General features: G+C 39.8%; 1 protein-coding gene and 1 non-coding gene across 5 annotated transcripts in view; both read left to right on the top strand.

The window, feature by feature from the left end:
- Positions 1-27,485, top strand: part of Entpd3 (ectonucleoside triphosphate diphosphohydrolase 3) — a 43,995-nt gene extending 16,510 nt beyond the window's left edge. For all 4 annotated transcript variants that reach the window (XM_047532313.1, XM_047532311.1, XM_047532312.1 and 1 more), the window contains exons 5-11: positions 12,525-12,675; positions 14,348-14,507; positions 15,669-15,902; positions 21,538-21,810; positions 21,979-22,089; positions 22,743-22,880; positions 25,080-27,485. In XM_047532313.1, coding sequence (XP_047388269.1) covers positions 12,525-12,675; positions 14,348-14,507; positions 15,669-15,902; positions 21,538-21,810; positions 21,979-22,089; positions 22,743-22,880; positions 25,080-25,316 — 1,304 coding nt within the window. In that variant the 3' untranslated portion in view covers positions 25,317-27,485. The remainder of the gene's footprint in view (positions 1-12,524; positions 12,676-14,347; positions 14,508-15,668; positions 15,903-21,537; positions 21,811-21,978; positions 22,090-22,742; positions 22,881-25,079) is intronic.
- Trnaa-ggc (transfer RNA alanine (anticodon GGC)) lies at positions 10,445-10,518 on the top strand. The gene has a single exon. It is a non-coding gene; the product is annotated as a tRNA-Ala (tRNA).
- Positions 27,486-27,722: the final 237 nt, after the last annotated feature.

Genomic DNA, 27,722 nt, shown 5'->3' with positions numbered 1-27,722 from the left:
CTGGATTTGGCCCATGGACTGCCATCCTCTGAAATAGAATATTGTCAGCAACGTTAATTACCTTCCATTTAAATCCCTGCCTCCTCCACAACACAACATGTCCTGAATTTTATGTTATCTGTTCACTTTTCTTTCTTTCTTCCTTCCTTCCTTTCTCTTTCTTTCTTTTTCTATTTCTTTCCTTCCTTCCTTCCTTCCTTCCTTCCTTCCTTCCTTCCTTCCTTCCTTTCTTTCTTTCTTTCTTTCTTTCTCTTTCTTTCCTTCCTTCCCCCTTCCCCCTCCTCCTCCCTCTCCTCCTCCTCCTCCTGCTTCTCCTCCTTCTCCTTCTTCTTTTTTCTTTTTTTTTTTTTTTTTTTTTGGTACTGGTGATTGAACCCAGGGGCACTTTACTTCTGAACTGCATTCCCAGCCCTTTTTATTGTTTTTATTTTGAAACAAGATCTCACTTGGTTGCTTAGGTCCTTGCTAATTTGCTGAGGCTAGCTTGGAACTTGTGATCCTCCTACCTCAGCCTCCTGAGTCCCTGGAATTACAGGCTCATACCACTGTAACTGGTTCTTTCTTCTTTTTATTTTAAATTTGATTGCACATATTTATAGGGTACAGTGTAATAACTTGATACATGCACACAATGTATAATGATCAAATCAGGGTAATTGGCATGTTCATCTCCCTAAATATTTTTCTTAATTTTTGATAATAATCGTACATATTTATGGGACATAGTGTGATATTTCAATACATGTATACAATGTGTACTGATCAAATTAGGGCAATTAATGTTTCCATCTCCTTATCATTGTTTTATGTCTGAAGTGTGATTCAAATTTCTCTCACCTATTTATTCATAAAATAGTTTATTGTGAACAACAGTCATCCCGCTGTGCTGCAGAATACTAGAATTCATCTTCTCTCTGTCATCCTTTCCAGCCTCTAGTAATCACTGTTCTATATTCAGATCTGTTTTTAGCTTCTTCACATGAGAGAGAACACGAGGTATTTGTCTTTCTGTGTCTGATGTATTTATCTTACACAATGACCTCCAGTTCCATCTATTTTGCTGCAAATGATAGAATTCCATTCTTTTCATGACTGAGTAATATTCCATACACAGTATACACACACATACACATATGTCTTTTTTTATCCATTCATCCACTGATGAGGATATAAGAGAAAAGAAAATTCTTCTCCACTCTTGGTGAGAATGTGAATCAGTATAATTATCATGAAGAACAGTATTGATGGTCCTCAAAAAACTAAAAATACACCTATCCATATGATCTGGCTATTTCACTTCTGGATGTAACCAAAGGAAACGAAATTATTATATCAAAGAGATATCTGCATTCCTGTGTTTATCATAGCACTATTCACAATAGCTAAGATATGAAATTATCCTTGTTCCTCTTTATAGTTTTGGCTTAGGTATTGAGTTTTTACTGTTTTTGGGGGGAAAAAAATAAAATGTGCATGCACATTATCAAACATTGTCCTATAATTTGCTTTATTCACTAACATTGAGTTAATGTATAAACTCAGTGTTAAGGTTCATGAATGTTGATATTAATAGCCTTTAGCTTATTCACTTTTCCCTGTTGATGGACATTTGTATTTCCATGGTTACTAAGGTTGTGTATCTTTTCATATACTTATGGCCTTTTCTGTGTTCTGTGAAATGCCTGTGCATGTTCTTTGGTTATTTTTCTACTGAATTGCTTGACTTTTCTTACTGATTCATCAGAATTTTTAGGACACATTCTGAATATGAATGCTTTGTTAATATTATTATGGATCGGGCTGAGGAGATAGCTCAGTTGGTAGAGTGCTTGCCTTGCAAGCACAAAGCCCTGGGTTCGATCCCCAGCACCGCCAAAAAAAAAAAAAAAAATTATTATGGATCATTCCTAATATCTTCTTACAGACTATAGTTTGTCTTTTTTAGTTTCTTCACCAGTCTTGATGAATAGAAATTCTTAATTTTTATGTCAGTGTAGTAATCAGTCTTCTCTTTGTGCTTTGTTCTTTCGTACCTTTTATTTGAGAACACATTCCCTATCATGAGGTCTATCAAAGTTTTGTAATTTTTCCTTTTACCATTAAGTCTTTAGTCCATATAATCCATCCCAATCAGTATGTGTGTGTGCATGCCTTTTTTGAAAGCCACTCTCTCCCTCTAAAGCTCTATGGTCTTTGAGCTGGAATTTCCCAGCTAGTGAGTTCTGAATGGGCTACAGGTCCACCCTGGACTACAGGTTAGAGACACCAGGCCTGCCTCCCAGCCCCAGGCAGCCTACATTATTTCCTTCAGTGGGCTGCCCAAATGCTGTAACTTTTTGGGGATCATGGAATTGAAAAATTTGGAAAGCAGGTTTAACCTTTCCCTAAGGAAGACCGAGGGTCTTTTTTGTTTAATCCATCTAAGTTCTGATTATCTGCCTTCCCAGGAGGGTGGCCAGGATCTTGCCCACTCTTGGTGCACAGATATTGCAGGTTAGGTTTCCCAGAAGCAGATGTCGAGAGAGAGAGTTTGAGATGTAAGGTGGTTTATGGAGATCCTACTAACTAAGAGTGTTCTGGTGGCAGGAAGCAGGCAGAAGGATTAGATCAAAGAAGTCAATCTTCAGTGCATGCCTGATGAAGCTCCAGCTGATCAGTCATCCTGCAGGGAGTTGAAATGCAGTGCCCATCCCCATCGTCATCGGGTGTTTTGGCCCTGGGAAGAACAAGATCTTGAAAGAGACAGCTCTCTGCAGCCCAAGCAAACTCTGAAGGAGCTGAAAGCTGGAACAATGATCTTTGTTTGAAGGGGCATCTCCACGGCACATTTTTGGGTTCTTGGGTGTTTTCCGAGTATTGCTTATAAACACGGGCAAGCAGTTTCCTTGCTCTGACCTCGGCCCATGATCCTGTATCCACTTAGTTCAGCTGATTTCTGAGCCATTTCTTCACCTCCAAGCATGAAAGGGCATCAGGTTGCTCCTTTAGAAAAGAGAGGTCACCCACATCAGTAAAAGAGAGGTTAGTGGAGGATCGTGATGGAGACTTCACCTCACTGCTACCGTATGAGCTCTGGAATGTTGCTTAATCTCTCTGAGCCTTGACCTTCTCATTTCTGAGATGAGGAAAAAAAAAATAGTAAGAGCAATACCTACTCCCATAGAATGATCCGAAGATTAAATTGCTCAATATATATATAAAGGAGAAAGCAAATGCCTGGCATTCAGCAAGCACTCAATAAGTGTCAGCTGTTTTATTCGTGGAGTTCCATACTCCAGAATGCCTGGTGGATCCTCCTGTGTGCAGTTGTTCTGTCCTGTAGTCACGAAATTTCTCTCCTTAAACCTGGGACAGCCATTCAGCCAAGTAATTCCTGATGGCCCTACAACTGTAGGGAGAGGGAGGACTGTCATGGAGAAGGTCCTTGACCCACCCTGGATGCCACACATGATTTAGGTACATGATTTAGGGAAGGGACATGGTCATGGAGCCCACAGCACATCCAGAAATGGATCTTCTCTTCTTTGATCACAGTAGCCTCAGGGATCCATATATACTCTCAGTGACCAGAAGGCCACAAACTGAAGCTTAAATTAAAGAGCTGAAGTTTGGCAAGTGTTATCTTTTCCAGGACATGTGGCTTTTCCAAGGATAATTTAGGTTTCTGGTTTCTCAGTTGCAAACTTCCCAGGACTCCCCTGCCTTGCCTTGGCCAGTCTGAAGGAGTTGGTGAATATTTGCTCGCCCAGCAGTGATTACCAGGTGTCTCAGCCCTCCAAACTGTCCCTGGGTGTCCCTGGTGGGTATCAATCTTCAGTCCTCAGTCACCGAGTTCACTGGGCACTGTCTAGGCTGGTGGTCACTGTGCTGGTTCTGCCTTTCTTTTATCTTTGAGAGAGGTTCTTGCTAAAATTGCTCAGGGCCTCACTAAGTTCCTCAGGCTGACTTTGAACTTGTGATCCTCCTACCTCAGTCTTCCAAGTCTCTGGGATTATAGGTGTGCACCACTGCACCCAGTAGTGTGGTTACTTTTTAAGAATTATGGTTATGTTAAGATACCTTATGTCAACCAGGAGCAGGGGCACATGCCTGTAATCCCATCAACTAGGGAGACTGAGGCAGGAGGATCCAAGTTTGAGGCCAGCCTCAGCAACTTAGCAAGACCCTGCCTTAAAATAAAATAAAAAGTGTTGGGGATCTAGCTCAGTGGTAAATTGCCCCTGGGTTCAGTCCCCAGTACAAAAAAAGAAAAGAAAAATTCCTTAACTCTAGAAACATACTAAAATGTTTTCAGATTGATTGACAAAATATCTGGAGTTTTCTTTACAGTCTAGTGAGAATGAAAAAAAGAAGAATGTAGATGAAAATAAAATTGGCTATTATTCAATTAACTGTTGAAGGTGATTGATCAGTCTATGGGGACACGTTTTACTAGTTTCATAGGGGAAAAAAAAGTAACATGAGCACTGACTTGTGACATTCTGCATAGTTTTGATATTTGTGTTAGTTTTACTGACATTTTGGAAGGAGAATTTTTTAAAACCCTGCTAACTAATCTCATAAGAATTTGTCTGACTCATATGTTAATACCAAGAAACTGATCTCACATTTTCTACTACCGAGACAGTTGTATCTTTTTAAATGTAACTTTCTAATTACGAAGTAACACATTTTTATTGCATGAAAATCAGTGAATATAATAAGTAAAATGGAAAGAAAGTCTTCCATAATCCTACCCTCCAGAAGGGAGAAAATTTCTGCTTAATGTGTATCTTATACATTAAGATTATATATATATATATATATATATATATATATATATATATATATGTTTATATATATAGACATATATACACACACACACGTATATGTGCAACGTTTATTTATTCATTGTTGTTATGAGAGCTCTTTACCCGCTCCTTCCATGCTGAACTCCTGAGAGCATACTGGGGTGCTCATCCATCCACAGTTTGTTTTACTATCATTTGTCCATGGTGGGTGGCCGGTGGGAAGGCAGAAGGTTCTGACCTTGACCAAAGTTGGAAAAGCCTGTCCTTGCTTCTCTAGCCCTGTGGATGAAATCTGTCTGTTGGGACATTTTAATGGACACCTCCAAGTAAAACTCGTAATTAGAGTTCTCGGGATTTTTTTTTTTTAAATGGTTTGTGGTACAATCACCAAGTTACAGACACCAGCCTCCATGCCCTTGAATGGATAAATGGATAAAGAAAAAGTGGTCTGTATACATAATGGAGTTTTAGTCACTCGTACAAAGTATGGCATTTTCAGGAAAATGGATGGAACTTGAGGCTGTTGTTAAGTGAAATGAGCCAGACTCCAGAAAGTCAAGGGTCAAATGTTTTCCCCTTGTATGTGGAGGTTAGGAAGAAAAAGGAAAATAAAGGTGGGGGGGTGCATCTCATGAAAATAGAAGGGAGGAGCATAGAGGAGGTCCAGTGGGAGGGCAGAGGGGAAGAAGAGAGAAAATATGGGCTGGGGAGATAGCTCAGTTGGTAGAGTGCTTGCCTCGCAAGCACAAGGCCCTGGGTTCAATCCCCAGCACCGCAAAAGAAAAAAAAAAAAAAAAGAGGGAAAATACTGGAATTAAGTTGACCAAGTGGTGTGCATGTGAAAATATGTCAGAATGAATCCCTCTCTTATGTAGAATTATAATGCACCAATAAAAATGTTTTAAAAGGGGTGAAGCTTAAGAATAAGCATAATTATTATATTGAGAGATAAGTGATAAGAATTACCATATGTGAAACTAATGTCGGTTCTTACTAGAGGGTAAAAATTAATTTCTGGATTTTTTTTTTTTTTTTTTGCCAAACAATAAATAAATAAGTAAATTCATATCCAGATAAAATGATTCGTGGTAGTGGAAACAACTGAGAAAGGGCATTGGAAGAAGATACTGGGTCTATCAATTCCCAAAAGACCAAGGAAGGTTGTGGAAGGACAGTATTCTTTCCATCCTCCTTGTCTGTCCTATATTTTTCCTTTCTTAAACTTGAACTTACTTAAACTCAGACCTTGGCCTGGTAGAATAAACTAAGTTACCTTCACACAAGGGCAGCCAATGCAAGTGTAAAAAGGAATGAGGAACATGTATATGCTGCTACGGAAGACTCGCTAGGAAATGTTAAATGCAAAAGAGCCAAGTGGAGAAAGGTGTATGTGGTAAACTCCATTCATCTGAGAGGTATGGTGTTACAAAATATGTTCTAAGCAAACATTAGGTAAACCTTAAAAAAGAAACTGCTTATAAGAAGAAGAGCTAGATGTCTCCATACCTGGTTTTATAGGTTTGGTTTTAGAACTATGTAAATATTTTAATAACTATAAAACAATTTTTTAAAAAATCAATTCTGAGAATCAAAAGCAAGGCCAGCCACAGTGGTGCATGCCTGCAATCCCAGTGGCTCGGGAGGCTGAGGCAGGAGGATCTCAAGTTCAAAGCCAACCTCTGCAACAGCAAGGTGCTTAGCAACTCAGTGAGACCTGTCTCTAAATGAAATACAAAATAGGGCTGGGGATGTGGCTCAGTGATCTAGTGCCCCTGAGTTCAATCCCTGGTAAAACCACCCCCCCACTAAACAAACAACAACAACAAAAAAAGTGAAAGCAAAATGGAATGGACTAGCTTGAGTTTCTGTCAAGTTGTTTATGTAACAATACAGAATATTTTTAAATGGTTAAACATAGTAATTTGACTGTATATCTCCAGTAGGATCCTAAGAACAAAGGGAACTTTTACAAAATCAGAAACTGTTTTTAATAGTCTCACAGTTGATGGGAGTGCCGGCACTGTTATACAGAGACTATTGGTGTGTGGATTATGAAATAAAGCAAATGAGTTATATTGGAGTTTCTTAATGTTTAGCATAGGAAAAAGAAGCTAAAAATGTAAGACTAAGTAAAATTTTGTAGTTTTGAATTTGAGTCAGAAATAGGTTTTTCCTAGGTCTGCTTTGAAACAGTTTGCAGCGAACCATAGCTCTCAAATTCTGGATGCTAAATACCATTTCTCGGTTCAAGGAACCAGGGCTCCTTGGAGAAATGGCGGATTCCAGATCTGGGGCAGGAAATGTACCAGGTCATCTGATCCATCCTGTGGTATTAGAAAGCAGAGAAGCTCTCAGAGTCATCTGGGATCATGTCAAAAGGTCTCAGAGGCCAAACTGAAGAAGACCCCACTAACCAAAGATGAGACCATCAATAAGAATAACATAATGAATTGAAACCCATCAAATTTTTTTTAATTCCTATGTTCCTAAAGACTAAAAAAAAAAAAAAATCCCTCTTTGGTTAAATTAGAAAGATGATGGAGATGTACTTAAAGCTGATAAGTAATTAAGCACATATCCTTCCTCCTCTGAATAAACTGTACCATGGAATAACCAAATGGTTGATGAGGAGGAGGTTTTTCTCTTATAAAAATATTTTAGGTAGGGCTGGGGTTGTGGCTCAGTGGTAGAGCACTTGCCTAGGGTGTGTGAGGCACTGGGTTCAATTTTCAGCACCACATATAAAAAAATGAGTAAATGAATAAATGTCCATTGACAACTAAAAAGTATTTTTAAAAATATTTTAGGTAATAATTGAAGATCAAAATAAAGAATCAAAATATCCCATATTGCCACCCCTAGTGGAATAGTGAATCTAAGCTGTGATCATTGATGACTGCTAACAGCACAGAGATAGCCAAACACTATGTCCTGCCTTCTGATGGGAATGTCCACTCTTGTTGTGTTCTTTCCACAAACATTGAAACTAAAACTGATCCTGCCTCTACATTTAAGTAACAATGTATAGGAGATAGGGGACCAAATATGCTAAATGAACTGTTGGGGTGCAATCAACAAATCCTAGACTGTGGGAAACTGTAGGATAAATGTAATTGCAAGGGAAATTTTAATAATACAAATAATATTAATTATACAAAACAATTGGTTTCATTGTGGTGTATAAAAATATAATTTGATCAATTTTATTCTCCAAGACCTATCCCACTCTTCCCTCCTCCCTCCACCTGACCCCTTTCCTCTACCCTAGTGATCTCCCTTCTACTTTCATTAGGTCCTATTTTTGTTTCTCCCCTGTAGCTTCCACGTGTGAGAGTAAACATGATACCTTTATCTCTGAGTCTGATTTAGTTCATTCAAAATTATGTTCTCCAGTTTCATCCATTTTCCTACAGGGGACATAATTCTGTTGACAGACACCTAGGCTGATTCCATAATTCGCCTATTGTGAATTGTGCTTTGATAAACACGGGTATGCTTGTGTCTCTCAAATATGTTGACATTGGCTCTTTTGGGTAAATACCAAGGAGTCATAGAGCTGGATCATGTGGTAGTTCTATTTTTGGCTTTTGGAGGAACCTCTATACTGATTTCCATAGTGGCTGTATTAATTTACATTCCCACCAACAATGTGTAAGAGTCCCTTTTCCCTCCCATTCTCCCAGCATCTATTGTCATTTGTAGTTTTGATGCTTGCCATTCTAACTGAAGTGAGATGAACAATGTAGTTTTGATTTTTATTTCCCTGATGGCTAAAGAAGTGAACATTTTTTTCATCTAATTGTTAACCATTTGTATTTCTTTTGAGAGGTGTCTGCTCAGCTCATTTGCCAATTTGTCGATTGGGTTATTTGCTTTTATAAAATTTTGAATTGTTTGAGTTCTCTGTGTACTCTGGATATTAAAACTCTGTCCAAAGAATAACTGGCAAAGATTTTTCTCCCATTCTGTAGGTTCTTTCCTTACTCTGTTGTTTCCTTTGCTATAGCCATGCAAAGCATTTATTTATTTATTTTTTAAACCAGGGATTGAATCCAGGGGCACTGTACTACAACTGCATCACCAGCCCTTTTTATTATTTTATTTTGAGACAGGGTCTTGCTAAGTTGCCCAGGCTGGTCTCAAACTTGTGATCCTTCTACCTCCATCTCCCAAATCACTGGGATTTCTGTCACTTGTAGAAGCTTCTTAATTTGATGTCATCCATTTATTGGTTCTTTCTCTGATTCCCTGAGATGTAGGGATTCTACTGAGAAAGTGTATTTTGAAGTGTTTTATCTATTTTTTATTTTTCCTAACAGCTTCAGAGTTTCTGGTTTTATTCTCAGGTCTTTGATCCATTTTGACTTGACTTTTGTACAGGGTGAGATAGGAATCTAGTTTCATTCTTCTACATATAGATATCCAATTATTCCAACACCACTTATCAAAAAGGCTTATTTTCTTTATTATTATTATTATTGATTCATTGTACACAAATGGGGTACAACTTTCATTTCTCTGGTTGTACAAGAAGTAGAGTCATACTGTTTGTGTAATCATACATATACATAGGATAATGCTGTTTGTCTTATTTTATTATCATTCCTTCCCCCACCCCCTCCCTACCTTTCATTTCCCTCTATACAATCCATCCTTCCTCCATTCTTCCTTTACCTCCTCCCCCCATTATGTATCATCATCCACTTATCAGAGAAATCATTTGACCTTTGGTTTTTTTGGGATTGGCTTATTTCACTTAGCATGATATTCTCCAACTCTATTCATTTACCTGCAAATGCCATAATTTTATTCTTCTTTATGGCTGAGTAATATTCAATTTGTATATCTACCACAGTTTCTTTATCCATTCATCTACTGAAGAGCATCTAAGTTGGTTCCACAATCTAGCTGTTGTGAATTGAGCTACTATAAACATTGATGTGGCCATGTCACTGTAGTATGCTGATTTTAAGTCCTTTGGGTATAGGCCCAGGAGTGGGATAGCTGATTTCTACTATATGTTTTTGGTGCCTTTGTCAAGAATCAGATGACTGTAACTGTGTGGGTTTGTTCTCTATGTCTTCTATTCTGTTCCATTGATCTCTATATCTGTCTTTATGCAAGCACCAAGCTGTCATCATTATTGCTCTGTAGTATAATTTGTAATCAGGTATTGTAATTCCTCCAGCAATTGCAAAGCCAACATCATTCTGAATGGGGAAAACTAAAAATATTCCCTCTAGAATCAGGAACAAGACAAGGATGTCCACTCTCACCACTCCTATTCAATATAGTACTTGATATTTTAGCCAGAGCAATTAGGCAAGAGAAAGAAATAAAGGGGAAGCAAATGGGAAAGAAGTCAAATTATCCCTGTTTGTAAATGATATCTCCTCTACTAACAGCTCCACCAGATGACTTCTAGAGCTAATAAAATTAGCAAAGTAGCCAGATACAAAATCAACTTACAAAAATCAATAGCTTTTCTGACAATGGATTGAATCCACTGAGAAAAACATCAGGAAAATAGTTTCATTCACAATGATCCCAAAAAGTAATAAAATAAAACACCTAGAATAAATCTAACCAAGGATGTGAAAGACTTCTACAATGAAAATTATAGGACACTGAAGAAAGAAATTAAAAAATAGGGCTGGGGATGTAGCTCAGTTGGTAGAGTGCTTGCCTGGCAAGCACAAGGCCCTGGGTTCGATCCCCAGCACCAAAAAAAAAAAAAAAAGAAATTAAAAAATAAAACGTGGAAAGACCTTTATGTTTATGGATAGACAGAATTAATATTATTAAAATGGCCATATTATGAAAAGTGATTTACAGATTCAATGCATTTCTCATCTAAATACCAATTCTTCACAGAACCAATAAAAACAATCCTAAATTCATGTGGAAATTCATATGAAAAAACAAAGGATCCAGAATAGCTAAAGTAATCCTGAACAAAAAGAGCAAGGACATTTACTAATGATTACAAGTAAAATAGGATTGAACCAATAATGAGATTAAAGATCTCAACATTGGAAATCTGTCTAGATCTTGATTCAGGCAGATAAGAGGCAAAAGCAGACAGAGATGGAGAGAAGTAGGGAGGACAAAGGAAGAAAAAGAGACAGGATAAGAAGGAACGTGGAGGCAATGTGAACCATAACTACTGTTCACAGTAACCAGGATGTGGAATCGACCTAATCAGCAGAGAAATGGATAATGAAAATATGTTCTGTGTACACTGTGGAGTACTATTCTGCCATAAAAAATAACAAAGTCCTTCCATTGGCTACAACATGGATAGACTTGGAGTTTATTATGTTGAGTGAAATAAGTCAGGCACTGAAAGACAAACACTGCGTGATCTGACTCACATGTAGACTCTAAAAAGTTGATCTCATAGAGATTGAAAGTAATATAGTGGTTCCCAGAGGCTGGGGAGAGTAGAGGGGAGGGGAGATGTGAAGAGATTGCTCAGTACATTAGTTAATAGGAAGGAGAAGTTCTGATGTCCTGTGGCATGGTAGGGTGAATATAATTAAAAATAACACTCTGATCTCTCAAAACCGTCGAAGGAGAGGATTTTGAATGTACTCACCATAAAGAAATGACTAAAGTTCAAGGTGATAGATATGCTAATTACCCTGACTTAATCATTGCCCAATGCAGGTACATAAATCCAAATATCAAATTGTATCTCATAAACATACACAAATTTTGCCAGCCTCAGTGGGGCATGCCTGTAATCTCAGGGACTTAGGAAGCTGAGGCAGGAGGATGGCAAGTTTGAGGCTAGCCTGAGCAACTTAGCAGGAGCCCGCCTCAAAATAAAAGAAGGGCTGGAGATGTAGTTCAGTGGGTTCAATCCCTAATAACCAGAAAAAAATAGTAAGTATGTATAAAATGTATGTGTCAAAAATTAAAAATCAAAAAATTAAGTAAAATTTAAAATTATTTCTAATTTTTATAGGAATAATAATGAAACTCTATCTATGCTTCTTTCTAAATTATTTTTAGTTGTCAATAGACCTTTATTTTATTTATTTACATGTGGTGCTGAGAATCGAAACCAGTGCCTCACACATGCTAGGCAAGCCCTCTACCCCTGAGCTACTACTCGAGCCCTATCTGTTCTTCTTTGAAAGAATTCTTATATTTTAGTGATATATACTGAGATACTGGAATGAAATGATATGATACGTGAAGTTTGCTTTGTGAGGAAATAATGGAAGAGAGTACCGATGAAGTAAGATTCACTATTCAAGCACACCTGTAATCCCAGCAGCTCAGGAGGCTAAGGCAAGGGGATTGCAAGTTCAAAGCCAGCCTCAGCAATTTAGTGAGGCCCGAAAAGAAAACAAAACAACAACCAAAAAACCACAGGAATGGTTGTTCAATCTGGAAGGTTGGTGCATGGGCTTCATTACGCCCCTCTCTCTACTTTTATTTATATTTTAAATTTCCGTGTTGAAAACCTTTTTTGAAAGCAGGCCTCAGCTCTTTTTTTTTTAACTTTCTGATTTATTCTCCACCGAGATTGAGCATAGACTGGTCACAGTGACCACATGACTTAGCACACCTCCCCATTTTCAACCCCCTACCCCAACCCAGCCATTTCCAAAGCTGTTTTTTTTTTTTTTTTTTTTTTTCTTTTTGTATTGTTTTAATTTAAAAGCCGTGTCACTGTCATTGGTTCTGGGGAATATTGAAAAACACTGATTTCTTCCTCCCCAGGTTCTGGCATCTCCAGCTATGGGAATAACCCCCAAGACGCCCCCAAAGCCTTTGAGGATTGCATGCTGAAAGTCAAGGAGCAGGTCCCAGGACATCTCCACGGATCCACCCGCATTTACCTGGGAGCCACAGCCGGGATGCGTTTGCTGAGGTAAAGGCGTGGGGCGCAAGAGAGCCCACACGACCAGAATGGCCAGGAGTGTGTTCAGTCTTGCCAAGAATGTTCCTCTGCTTCTGGGAACAAACTCGAGAAAGAAGCCCATATTCTGCCATTGATTTAGGTGTAATGATTGGAAAACATTTAGTCTTCACTTTAATTCGCAGAAAGAAACGGTTCTAAAATTGATTTCCTTTTCCCTTGGTGATTTTACGGAGAATTCTGGAAGAAGGGAGATGACCAACCTGTGCTTTAGGAAACAGAAGTGTTTTGACACCTGTAAAGAGCCACTAGGATGTGCCATAAGTGGGACCCCCTAGCTATGTAGCTTCTGCCCAGGCACAAAATATCCCTGAAACCTGCTTTCAAACAATGGGATGGCTGCCCCTCACTTCCATCAAAGCCTTTGAACTTGTTAGGAAACAAACATCCCATTTCATTTAATCGGTTCAGGCTAAATTGGCAGCTATGACTTTTAGCCCCAGTGGTGCGGTTTGTGAATGTCCACTGCCCCCGTCTTTGACCTTGCAATAAAAGAAACATCAAACATGATCCAGTCACAAGAGAGGCTGCTCCAAGTGTTGGAAGCCAGGCTTGAGCACCAGTTAGACGAGACTCAGTCGGCTCCAAAGGCACTTTGTTCATGATCCCAGTTGTGTAAAATTATGCATGTCTAGGTACGAAGAAAATAGGAACAGAGGTGCTTCAACATGATCATAAAGAGAAATGGCAGCTTGTGTGCAGCTGGGTTGGGTCTTCTCCTTGGAGTTCCCCTATTCTTGCTTGGGGCTTGAAGCGTAGCTTTTTCTTCTTCCTAAGCCAAGAGCAAACCAGTACTCCTGGTTTTCTTAAACCACTGATAAAGGGGAAAATAATCTCCCAAGTGAGCTTTCTTTTGGAGAGAAAATGGCAGTGGATAGGTGCTATAATACCACGATGTCATGGGCAACATAGTAATGCCAGGTTGCCTCTCCTCTGTGGGTCAGAATCCTGATGGTTTTTAGTCCAGTGACAACTGTATTGACCCTTGTATCCCCTCACAATGAAGCCCTCCCAAAGCGTGAAGCAGGAACAGCTGAAAACTCCATCTGATATCCCCCTTCTTCTTAAGCACATCCTTTTGGCTGAATGAGGGTTTCTTTATTTGGTGCCCCCAAGAGATTACTTAAGCAATCCCCTATGCCTTCCCTAGTATCTCTCTCTCTCATGTGTAGTACTGGGGATTGAACCCAGGGGTGTTCTACCACTAAGCTACATCCCCCGTTCTTTTTATTTTTTTATTTTTAGACAGGGTCTCACTAAATTGCCCAGGCTGGCCTCAAATTTGAGATCCTCCTGCCTCAGCCTCCCTCATAGCTGACCCACCCTGCCTGACTGGCTGGTTTTTTTGATGAGCTGATTGCTAGAGAGTAAAACAGGAGCAGATGGGGTTGGGGAAAATGGAGTGTACTTTTTATGGAAAACTCTTTTCCTGCTTGGCAGTTTGAGAGGTATCTACCTTCATGGTTGCCTTGGGAGGCCTTGACTTGCAAAAGAGGTTGCTTGTGTATTACAGGTATTTGGAAAAATGTCAGTTGGGGGTTGTGGGGTTTCCCTGATCCCCTGAGGGAGACTACTTGATGTGTTGTCTAGGCACTCAGCCTTTTGTGTTCTGTGCCTCGCATAGGTTGCAAAATGAGACAGCAGCTAATGAAGTCCTTGCAAGCATCCAAAGCTACTTCAAGTCCCAGCCTTTTGATTTTAGGGGTGCTCAAATCATTTCTGGGCAAGAGGAAGGGGTATATGGATGGATTACAGTCAACTATATAATGGGAAATTTCCTGGAGGTGTGTGGAAACAAATGCATGGTTTTTAATCTTGCTGTTTATCTCATCCCCTGTGGGAGATAGTTTAAGCAGAAGTACATGCCAATGGGACGTTCCTGTGGCGTATGCACTAGGGAAACAGTAGCTTAAAAAAAAAAAAGGCATTTACATAGAGCTGGGGAGGGTCATGGATTATAAATAGGACCAAATGCATGCAGGAGGGGGAGTATCATCACTTTGGTAGCTTGTTAGAAATTGGGGAGAAGGGTCTAAATTTAATACTACTCCTGTGCTATAGACCTTTTGAAAGATCCACAGCCATCTGGAATTTATAGTGCCCTCAGCCAGTCTGCTCCCCTGCGCCCCCACAGAGAGAGGGAGTCCTCATTCTGTGTCCCCAGGTCTCTTCACAGTCCAGTCCTTATTCTTCCTGCTCCTTGGGTGCAAGGGAAATTTACATATGCTGTACAGGACACAAAATGAGGGCACTCAGCTCATACCCTGTTCAAGTCCTATTTTTTTGTGCGTGGGGGATACTACCAGGGATTGAACTCAGGGGCCCTCCACTGAGCCATATCCGCAGCCCTATTTTGTATTTTATTTAGAGACAGGGTCTCACTGAGTTGCTTAGCAGCTCGCTTTTGCTGAGGCTGGCTTTGAACTCGAGATCCTCCTGCCTCAGCCTCCTGAGTCTCAGGGATTACAGGCGTGCACCATAGCACCTGACTTCAAGTCCTATTTTGTCCCACCTTGAATTTATTTTTAAATTTTAAATTGATTGCTGTGGTTAGTATTTGGGAAATTTCACATAAAAATCCACACATCGAGCTTCTTCTGACATCCTCCCACCTACAACTGGAGGAACTGGTGACAGCGGACTCCCCTTCCTGCATGGTAACAACCAGCAGGAACAGAGAGTGCCGCTTGGGGACTCGGTAGCTTGTCCCAATCCCCATCAGTCCCTGTGGCATACACCTAATCCCCTTGACTCATTTATTATCATCTGCATTACCTGCCAAGCTCCTGTAACTGTTTGAATGCACCATCCCTGAAATAAAAGGAGAGAAGTGGTCCTGAATGTTCCCCTGGTAGCAGGAGGAGTTGAGTCTTGGGCGGAGACCCCTGGGCAAGTAGAGATGGTGCCGTTGGCCTTTCTGCTCACTTCCTTTTCCCGCTGTGCAGAAGAACCTGTGGTACATGTGGGTGCATCCCCATGGAGTGGAAACCACGGGCGCCCTGGATTTAGGCGGCGCCTCCACCCAGATATCCTTTGTGGCAGAAGAGAAGATGGGACTGAACTCCAGTGACATCGTGCAGGTCTCCCTGTACGGCTACACCTACACGCTGTACACACACAGCTTCCAGTGCTACGGCCGGAATGAGGCCGAGAAGAGGTTTCTGGCAATGCTTCTGCAGGTACCTGAGCTGGAGGGTGGCAGGTGTTTCCTTGAGGGTCTGAGCCAAGGGGACTGTGCCCTGATTTCTAGTGTCTATCCTTCTCCTTCCACTTGGAAGGTGATTGGAAATAACAGCATTTTTACATCTATTCTTCTGTGTCCGAACTCTCCCTGTGTTTTGTTGACCACTTCCAGCGAATTTGAGTTAAGAAGTCCAGGGAAGATCCAGAGTTCCAGATGCTTTATAAATGATTCAAGACCTGCCATCCCTTTACGGACACAGTTTTAAGCCAGTAGCTAAATAAGCCTGAGAATTTTGAGACTTCCCTGGGTGCAGACAAAATAATATTCGTGGTCACAAGAGAAATACTTGCTGGAAAGGGAGGAGGCAGAGCTCATGCAGGCTCAGCCTTCTTTCAGATGGGTCTATGTTAGGCATATTGATATTCTTTAATTGGTGGGACTTCAGAGCAACTAAATTCCCTCATGGTGGTCTTGGTCTTCATATGCTGAGGCCCCAGGGCACAGAAGGCTACTTGGGGTATCAGCTGGAAGGCTGCTACTAATATCAACCCAACATCACTGCATTCTGTTTCTTTGGAACTTCAGAATCATTTTAAGTAGTAACAAAAAGAAATTATTCATTGAGATTATGATGGCAATTATATTGGCAATTATATTTGGTAAATTTATATTTAAATATATATTAATTTGGTAAAAATTATTAATGATATTAAGAATTTCTGTCCAGAATTATTAATATCTTCTCATTTATTCACTGTGTGGTTTGTATCCTTCAATAATATTTTTTTGTGCATGTACATGGTATTGGGGATTGAAGCCAGGCACGCTCTACCACTGAGCAACATCCCCAAAACCCTTTTTCGTTTTTACTTTATTTTGAGAGAGGATCTTGATGTTGCTAAGGCTGGCCTCAAACTTGTGATCCTCCTGCCTCAGCCTCCTAATCCTAGTAATTAGCTAGGATTACAGGTGTGCACACCATGCCCAGCCTTCAATAAAATTTATAGTTTTCATCTTTTCTGTAATTTTATTGTTAAATGTAGTGTGTGTGTTTAATACTTTTTATTGCCTATTTTTAAATTTTTTACTTATAATTAACACATTTTAATTTTACAAATTAACAAGATTCACTGTGATATATCCGTGCACGCATATATCATGCATCCACCTCTTCTACCCTCTTCCCCCACCCCTCTTATACTCCCTGTTACTATTAAGAATAGTTTTGTCACTGTTTTTCTTTTCATATTTTTTATTGTCTCTCACTGGTTTTTCCGATTTTAACTGGTTTTACATCAAGATCACATTATGTTGCGATCTTTTAGTGAAGCTGTTCTCTCTCAAACCCATTGCTTGACCACCGCATTGTCCACAAACTCTAGATATGGCGAAGATTGTTGACTGTTGAATGCCTAAACTGGCACACTGGCTGATTGTACTTAAAGAATGCCATATACAAAAATGTATTAAAAAGATAGTGCATCATGATCAAGTGGGTTTCATCCCAGGGATGCAAGGTTGGTTCAACATCAGGAAATCAATAAATGTAATTCACCATATCAACAGACTTAAAGTCAAGAATCACATGATTATTTCAATAGATGCAGAAAAAGCATTTGATAAAATACAGCACCCTTTCATGCTCAAAACACTAGAAAAAATAGGGATAGTGGGAACGTTCCTTAACATTGTAAAGGCCATCTATGCTAAGCCCATGGCTAATATTATTCTTAATGGTGAAAAACTGAAAGCATTCCCCCTAAAATCTGGAACAAGGCAGGGATGCCCTCTCTCACCACTCCTATTCAATATCGTCCTTGAAACTCTAGCCAGAGCAATTAGACAGACCAAAGAAATTAAAGGGATACGAATTGGAAAAGAAGAACTCAAACTATCCCTATTTGCTGATGATATGATTATATACTTAGAGGAACCAGGAAATTCCACCAGAAAACTCTTAGAACTCATAAGTGAATTCAGTAAAGTAGCAGGATACAAGATCAATGCTCATAAATCCAATGCATTTTTATACATAAGTGATGAATCTTCAGAAAGAGAAGTTAGGAAAACTACTCCATTCACAATAGCCTCAAAAAAAATAAAATACTTGGGAATCAATCTCACAAAAGAGGTGAAAGACCTCTACAATGAGAACTACAGAACACTAAAGAAAGAAATTAAAGAACACCTTAGAAGATGGAAAGTTCTCCCATGTTCCTGGATAGGCAGAATTAATATTGTCAAAATGGCCATACTACCAAAAGTGCTATACAGATTCAATGCAATTCCAATTAAAATCCCAACGATGTACCTTACAGAAGTAGAACAAGCAATCATGAAATTCATCTGGAAGAATAAGAAACCCAGAATTGCTAAAGCAATCCTTCGCAGGAAAAATGAAGCAGGGGGTATTGCAATACCTGAACTTCAACTTTACTACAAAGCAATAGTAACAAAAACGGCATGGTATTGGTACCAAAATAGACAGGTAGATCAATGGTACAGAATAGAGGACACGGACACAAACCCAAACAAATATAATTTCCTCATACTAGACAAAGGGGCCAAAAATATGCAATGGAGAAAAGATAGCCTCTTCAATAAATGGTGCTGGGAAAATTGGAAATCCATATGCAACAGAATGAAACTAAACCCATATCTCTCACCATGCACAAAACTAAACTCAAAATGGATTAAGGACCTCGGAATCAGACCAGAGACCCTGCATCTTATAGAAGAAAAAGTAGGTCCAGATCTTCAACATGTCGGCTTAGGACCAGACTTTCTCAACAGGACTCCCATAGCACAAGAAATAAAAGCAAGAATCAACAACTGGGATAGATTCAAACTAAAAAGCTTTCTCTCAGCAAAGGAAACTATCAGCAATGTGAAGAAAGAGCCTACAGAGTGGGAGAAAATCTTTGCCAATCATACTTCAGATAGAGCACTAATCTCCAGAATCTATAAAGAACTCAAAAAACTCAACACCAAGACTACAAATAATCCAATCGACAAATGGTCTAAGGAAATGAACAGACACTTCACAGAAGAAGACCTACAAACAATCAACAAACATATGGAAAAATGTTCAACATCTCTAGTAATAAAAGAAATGCAAATCAAAACCACCCTAAGATTCCATCTCACCCCAATCAGAATGGCGATTATCAAGAACACAAGCAACAACAGGTGTTGGCGAGGATGTGGGGAAAAAGGTACACTCATACATTGCTGGTGGGGTTGCAAATTAGTGCAACCACTCTGGAAGGCAGTATGGAGATTCCTTAAAAAACTTGGAATGGAACTACCATTTGACCCAGCTATCCCACTCCTTGGCCTATACCCAAAGGACTTAAAATCAGCATACTACAGAGATACAGCCACATCAATGTTCATTGCTGCTCAATTCACCATAGCCAGATTGTGGAACCAACCTAGATGCCCTTCAGTTGATGAATGGATAAAGAAACTGTGGCATATATATACAATGGAATATTACTCAGCCATAAAGAATGATAAAATTATGGCATTTGCAAGCAAATGGACGAAATTGGAGAATATCATGCTAAGTGAGATAAGCCAATCTCAAAAAACCAAAGGAAGAATGATATCGCTGATAAGTGGATGATGATACATAATGGGGCATGGGAGGGGTTAGTTTTAGGGTTAGAGTGAGGGTTAGGGAGGGGGGCAAGAATGGGGGAAGGAAGGACTGTATAGAGGGAAAAGAGGGATGGGAGGGGTGGGGGGAAGGGGAAAAAAATAACAGAATGAATCAACCAACATCACCCTATGTAAACGTATGATTACACAAATGGTATGCCTTTACTCCATGTACAAACAGAGAAAGAACATGTATCCCATTTGTTCACAATAAAAAATAAAATAAAAAAAAATAAAGAATGCCATAACAAATAATTCAAAAACAGAAGAGAAATGATAACTAGTATTTACTGAACTGCTTCTATGTGCCAAGCCATAGCGGGGGGATGGGGTAACCAGGGATTGAACTCAGGGGTACTTGACCACTGAGCCACATCCCCAGCCCTGTTTTGTATTTTATTTAGAGACAGGGTCTCACTGAGTTGCTTAGCATTTTGCTTTTGCTGAGGCTGGCTTTGAACTCACGATCCTCCTGCATCAACCTCCAGAGCTGCTGGAATTACAGACACACACTACTGCTCCCAGCCTAATTTGTATTATTCCAATCATTTAACAACTATAAGTGGGGCTGGGGTATGGCTCAGTTGGTAGAGTGCTTGCCTTGCATGCACAAGGCCGTGGGTTCAATCCCCTCCACCACAAAAAAAAAAAAAAAAAAAAAAAAAAAACCTATAAGTAAGATTCTGAAGTTGATACTTAACAGTCAATTGACTCATTTTTTTTTTCTTTCGACAAATATTTCAGCCATAGGGTGACCCAAGTGTGCTCTGTTTCAAATTGGCTATAACAATTTGTGGAAAATCACAAATTTTTTTTTCACACCATTGGAGCAGAAAGGGATCTTATGATCTCCTTGGCAGTCATGTGAAGATCTTTCTGGAAAACACTCATGCGAGTGACATTGGATGAGTGTTGAACTATAGAATTCTATACAGAATCCTGTTACTGACCTTCGTTAAACAATTGCATCATTTTGTTGTATACCTCAGTTTCCTCATCAGTAAAATGCAAAGGTTGGACTGAATGTTGTAGGTCAGATTTTACAGTATAGAAAGCAGTATACCTTAATGGCTGTGAAATTGAATAGAGCTCAAATCCAACTCCTTATAAAAGAGAGTCCAGAAATAGAACCAAACTCAGTTAGGAATTTGTCATAAAATTAAGAGAGCACTTTACCTATGTAGATAAAGTTTGGATAGGCATCTAGAAAGAGTAAAGCCAAGTCCCTGTCTCAATTTTTTTCAAACAAATCACAAATGGATCAAAGATTTATATGGAACAAGAAATGGGGAGGGGGGGGGGTTGTTGGTGAAATGACTGGAAAACAGCCTCATGTTCATCTACAGAGTGTCCCTACTAAAAAGAGGCCATCTACATGTACAATGAATGGAAAAATCTCAGAGATATATATTTTAAATGAGAAAAGCAAGGGGAAATGTATTCAAAGTGCTATCATTTGTATGTGTGCTTTTTTAAAAGAAAGAAAATTAAAATATATTTCATATGCATATAAGATCCCTGGAAGGTTACACACTAAACTGACCAGAGTGGCTGCTTCCAGAGAGGGGGCTGGAAGTGTGTGGTGGGGAGCCTTCATTCTCATAATATGCTTATTTGTACCTTTTTGATTATTTTACAAGGTGGAGAGTCTATTCAAAAATGAAAAATTAAAGATAACGGTTTTTATACCAAAATGGAGTTCCTAAGACTTGCCTGATAGGATTATCATAAGGGCTGGATCAGATAGTGTGAGAGAGAGCCCAGTACTGTGCCTGGTACAGGGTAACTTCACATGCGCCCTTTCCCACCCCTGTGGGGCTATCTAGACAAGCTGGGATATAGTGCACCCTCGTACAGAATGGTATAGTGTCCATTTTCTCTCTTGGCATTGGAGGGTAGTGATAGTGAGAACTTGCCAAGAGAAATGACCTCATGTTCCACCTAACACCTCGCTCTTGCACCTACAGAATTCTTCCACTGCATCCAATCTCACCAACCCCTGCTACCCTTGGAATTATAGCACCAGCTTCACTGTGGACCATGTGTTTGACAGCCTGTGCACTGAGAAGCAGAAGCCGGCAAGCTACAACCCCAAGAGCATCGTCACTTTCAAAGGAACTGGGAACCCATCACTGTGTAGGGAGAAGGTGGCTTCCATATTTGACTTCAAAGCCTGCCATGATCAAGAAGGCTGTTCCTTCAATGGGATTTATCAGCCAAAGCTTCAGGGGCCATTCGTGGTAAGAGCAAAACCCCCCTAAAGACCTCTGTCTGTGCCTATAGAATATTTCTCTCTCCCCTTTCCATTTCTCCCTGGCTGACCTGTCAACCTCTCTCTTATTCTCTGCCCTGAAGCCTCCATGTCATATTCCATTCTGGGCAATCATTTCCTTCTCTACTACTTCCAGGCATTTGCAGGATTCTACTATACAGCCAGTGCTTTAAATCTTTCTGGGAGTTTTTCCCTGGACTCCTTCAACTCAAGCACATGGAATTTCTGCTCACAGGATTGGAGCGAGGTCAGTATTTATAAGAAAGGAGCAGCTCGGTGTGATGGTGCGTGCCTGTAATTCCGGTAGCTTGGGAGGCTGAGGCAGGAGGGTCACAGGTTCAGAGCCAACCTCAGCAACTTAGAGAGGCCCTAAGCAACTTGGCAAGACCCTGTCCCAAAATAAAAAAATAAAAGGGGCTGGGGATGTGGATCAGTGGTAAGGTACCCCTGGGTTCAATTCCTGGTACCAAAAAATAAAAGGAACAATGTCAGTACGAGAAGTGTAGCAGCAGAGCATAGTCCCTTTGTGTGCATGTGTGTGTTCATTGTGAATTGAGTCCTTGTACTTGTTTACGTCCACATCTATAAAATCTGGGTAATAAGGGAACCTACTTCATACCCGTGTTGTGGATTAATTTTCTAACCATATGCATAATAGTTAGGACATGTTCAGCTCATAATGAGCACACAGTGGACTTAGGTATTATTATTATGTGACCTTGTATAGGTATATTTTATCATTATATAATTGTATCATTATACAATATAGTCATTTTAATTGCAGCATTCTGGGTGATAAGGTTTTAAAAACTATGACTGTTAACCTTAGGTGTTCTAAATGTGCATCGTAAAATATACCTGCCCACTCCTCCTTTCAGATGTTTTAAACCTCCTTTTCAGCTCCCATTCCTGCTCCCCAAATTTGATGAGGTGTATGCCCGATCCTACTGCTTCTCAGCCCACTACATCTACCACTTGCTTGTAAACGGATACAAATTCACAGAGGAGACTTGGCCCCGAATACGTTTTGAAAAAGAAGTAAGTCAAGACACAAATCGTTTGTTTTTCTTCCAATCAAAGGAGAGTTTTGTAGTGTTTGTGGAAGAAATGTAGACAGGAAAAGGGTATTGGTGATTTAAACTTGCTGGGTACATGCTGATCAGACTGATCACTTGTGACCTTCCTGGGAACAGAGATAATGGAGACCATAAGGGAGTTGCTTACAGGAGATTCTTTCAGATGAGGAAAGAACTGGAAGCCAAGAGCCAATGTCTCATCTTTCTATTTCCAGCCTTCAGCACCAGGGCTAGATCCTGGTGGGTGCTTAGGAAACGCTGGTTGAATGATAACTGAATACCTTAAAGATCTGAGACGTTTCCTCCTGAAAAGAAGTTCTAAATATAACTTAATTTTTAAGAGAGTAATAATAACTAATTGTTCTCCATTTTACACAGATGTCAGATTAAGATCCAGGCTTTAGAGCATGAGGGGTTTACACTAGCACATTAGCATGAGAAAAGAATTTTCTCTTTAAACAGTCCTAAGGTATTATTGTATTTAAACTGTCAAAGACTTTGGGGATTGAGAAGATCTTGGCTCAGTATTATTCATAGACAGATAGACAGGCAGGCAGATAGATAGACATACAGGAATGAATGTCAAGTGACCAGAACTTTTAGAAACTGAAACGGTAGCTGTCACTACCACACCTTGTTTTCAGGCAGGACTCAGCCTTGGGATATATTCAGCCATCATTGGCTTCCCCAATTCTGGAAGGGTTTTCTCATTTCAGGAAGCCTGAAGGATGTTCATAGTCAGTCTGTTCAATACCAGCTTTGGCAGTAATTAGATTAAGCCAATCAATATCCTGCATTAAGCCTGTGGCTGTCTATTTTCACATAAGTAAAATTGAGTCATCTATAAAAAATAAGGATGTCTGGAGTCCAGTACTGTTTGTGGCATGTACTCTTTAAGCTTTGCTTCTAACAAATCTAATTACCTACAGTAAAGTACATCATAAGAATGGAGAATGGCTTTCTATTGAATATCAATTTGAATTGAGAAAACACACTAGGTTTAAAGTTCCCTCTCTTTAAGAATTGTATATGCAGCCAAGCTAGTATTTAAATATGAAGGTATAAAAAGACTTTGGAAGATTTGCCACACAAGGACTTAAATTGAAAATATTTTTTGGAAACAGCAACTAAATAAGAAGAGAAATAAAGCCAACAGAAGTTACAAAAATATAATGATATTTAAAAGAAATGACATTTAAAAAAGAAAATGAATACATCTACCCAATGTAAAAAAGAAAAGTCCATCTGTACAACCCATGTATAGAAAATATCTAACCTGATAGAGGCATGATAGCAGGTGACAGAATACAGGGACATAAGAGCAGCCTAAAATTCTGGTTGCATCAAGGAAACATATAGATATCATTTTTAAGGTAAGAAGGGAGGAAAAATTAACAAAGGAAAATAGCAGTAATAGGAATTGTTAAAGTAAGATATTAGAAAGAAGTCCAAATATGTCAATAATATCAATAGATCATCAGTGGGCTAAACCTACCAGTTGAAAGACAGACATAGTTAGGTTAGATTTTTAAAAATCAGTTGACGACTTATAAGAGAAACAGGTATGCTTTCAGCATAAGAATATGGAAGAATTGAGAGTTTAAATTTTGTTTTTAATCATCAAACAAATGAAAGCTATGTTGTTATTTAGTATATGACAAAATCATTTAAGATGGGGTTCCACATAATGAAAAATAGCTCAATTCACTTTGAAGAGTGCAAATTCACAATATGTATATGCCTAATAAAACAGTATAAAAACATGTAAAGCAAAAATGGATGGAATTACCAGAAGAAATCGACAAAATTTGTTTCCCATTTGGATTCATCTCCTGTTCTTAGAACCTGGCTTTGGGTTCAGCAAACTGCCCATCCTCTTTCTTTGGTCACAAGCACCCCTGGGCAATAGGAAGACTTTCACTGTTATTAACCGTCCCTTTTTAGGCTGTGAGAACTCATTCTTCTGTTTTCTCTGCAGCGCTGAAGATGGGACCCCAATTCTTTGTGGTACTGTATGGTGTCTGAAGATGGGCAAGCCCTTTGACCTCCTCAGGCCACATTTCCCTGTGGGGGTCTTGCGGGCTGTACAGTGGTGTGCCCTGGTATAGGATCCCAGCCGTAAGCTTTCCCTGAGAACTGAGCCATCTCTTCTGCTCCGCAGGTCGGGAACAGCAGCATCGGCTGGTCACTCGGATATATGCTCAGCCTGACCAACCAGATCCCGGCTGAGAGCCCCCTGATCCGCCTGCCTATTCAGCCGACTGTCTTTGTGGGCATACTTGCCTTCTTCACTGCTACAGCCTTGCTGTGCCTGGCGTTTCTTTTGTACCTATGTTCAATGTCCAGGACAAAGAGGCGCTCTGAGCATGTCTTCGACCATGCGGTGGATTCTGAGTGAGCCTTCAAAGCAGCTCCTGGAGCCCCAGGGTTCCCTAGAACCAGCCTGGGCAGCACCACGCAGTGCAAGTGAAGTGGCCACCTTCAGGAAATACTACTAAAGTCAGACACCTAGGTCATGTGCTGCTTGGATACCAATTTCTGCCAAAATGCCTCTTGGAGAATCCCTCAACTATTCTGTGCACATCTCTCCTCCAGGCACCCTTCCTCCATCCATTTGCTGATCTATTGGGAAACAGAGGAGAGACAGAGCATCCCCCAGCAGAAGAGGAATTTGAGGATATAACAGTTTTATGTTGAAGAATTGACCTCAGGGCTCAATTTCCATTTTCCCTCCCTTGGTATTCTTTGTGGCAAAGAATTAAGCATTTGACCATTAAGCATTTGACCCAGTCATCGATCTTACCTTGTATCTTTCTATTGGCCCAAGACTTTTTTTTAGCAATCTCATAACCATCAAAATCCTTCATATTGGTAGAATATAGTATCTGGGAGAGAAGACTCCCAAAGATAGTAGTCATAGCCAGGCTTCTATCATGCAGGTAGAGCACAGAGCACAAAGACACACAGAAGTGTCCCAAAACACTGCAGCCATTCCTAAAACGGAGCTCCCAGCTGGGACTCTGGTTCCTAGGTTTCAACCTCTGTGAGTATCCTCCTCCACATCTCACCATCTGTTGCTGTGCCCTCCTCTAGAACTCACTGACTCCTACTGCCATTATTGCATTCCAGAGCTTATTGCCTTCTCTAGGCCTTTGCAGCAGGCTGCCTTTCCTTTATTAGCACACCCTCTGTATTTGCCCACCATTCCTGTAGGCATCTTTGATACCACAGTAGGCATCCTGTTCTATGATGTGCTCCCCAGTTCTTTCCTAGGTCTTAGACCTCTCTGCAAAGTAGCCATAGGTCTTGACTTGGGGAAAGAAACAGAAGCTGCAGGAATATTTGCCTCCAACATGGAATAAGAAGAACTTCAGCAAGTATTATAATAGCTACAAACTAAAAATCAACATTTTTTCAGATTGTCATTTGGTAGGTGAAAATGGAATAAAGAACTCTTATTTCGACTTGCAAAGTGCGCATTTGTTAACTTGAGTGTGATGCTCCTTGTTCTAAGGACTCAACGTAGTATTTATGAGGAGAACTTTTTAAATTAAGAAATGTAGAGAATTTTTTAAAAATAGTGTGTTAATATCACCCTTATTCCACAGAATTCAAAGTGCTTTCACTATGGTGAAACTTTGACTCCTTGAGATAATTGCATCATACAATTCTGTACCTTAATTTGATGTTCTAAACCTCCACAACCTGCCACAAGGGCTACCTCCCAAACTACCTTTGCTCCCATACTCTTCCCTACATAGAGTGTAGGTCATCCTTCCACCTACTCAAATCATGCATATTTCTCAAGGTCCAATTCCAGTTCTGTCTTCCATAAAGCTTTCCTTGCACACACATATGCATATGCATACACACAATGATATATCTCCTCGACCACTTTTTCAAAGCTAGCAACAGAAATTCTTATATTATTTCTCTTTTGGTGTGTATATATATGGTTTTTTTCCAAAATAGACAATAGGCCACTAAGGACAAAGCCTGTCATTCATTACTCACTCATTTATTCAACAGACATCTAAGAAACTCTTATTATGGGCCTAACACCTTGCCATGTGTGGGTTTGAATGTGGATAAGAGCTATGAATGTAATATTTACTCTTATTTGTTGACTGGAGTTGTTTCCACAAATGACTGAGGGACGGATAATAAACTATAAGAGATATCAAATGAAAATAGCATCCAAATCACCAAGAGTTTGCAATAAAAAGAAAAACATGTCTTTGTAAGAAAGAGGGCCAAGACTGCCTAGCCAACATTTCTAATCTATTTGGGAACTTGGAATAAGCTAATGAAGTATTTCTGGTTTTCTGACACATCAGTGAATTCTTATCAGATGCACTATGGTCATATCTGCAGTCTGAGTAAGATATCAGTTACCATGGTGAGCAGAATTCTAAAATGGTCTCCTGCACCTTTGCCCTCTCTGACATCTCATACGTAATGTGCTTCTCCTGTGATTACATGACTAGGTGGTTACATGGCAAAAGAGATTTGCAAATGTAATTGTAATCGGTTGATCTTAAAATGGACAACTGATCCACATAGGCCTAATTTCATCACATGAACTCTTCCAAGACAGAGCAGTTTCTCCAGAAGAGGAAGTCAGATTCAAAGCATGAGAGGGTTTCCACATGCTGTTGCCTGCTTGAGGCTGGAGGGGACCGTGTGAAAATGCCTGAGCACAGACTCTAGGAACCAAGGGCAATCCCTGCTTGGCAACCAGTGACAGGAACAGCTGTAAGGAACTGAATTCTGCTAACAACCTGGATGATCTGAGTCCAATCCA

Source organism: Sciurus carolinensis, chromosome 17, assembly GCF_902686445.1.
Source record: "Sciurus carolinensis chromosome 17, mSciCar1.2, whole genome shotgun sequence".
Lineage (NCBI taxonomy): Eukaryota > Metazoa > Chordata > Mammalia > Rodentia > Sciuridae > Sciurus > Sciurus carolinensis.
Note: the sequence above shows the minus strand (reverse complement) of the source record. Positions and strands in the feature narration are given on the sequence as shown.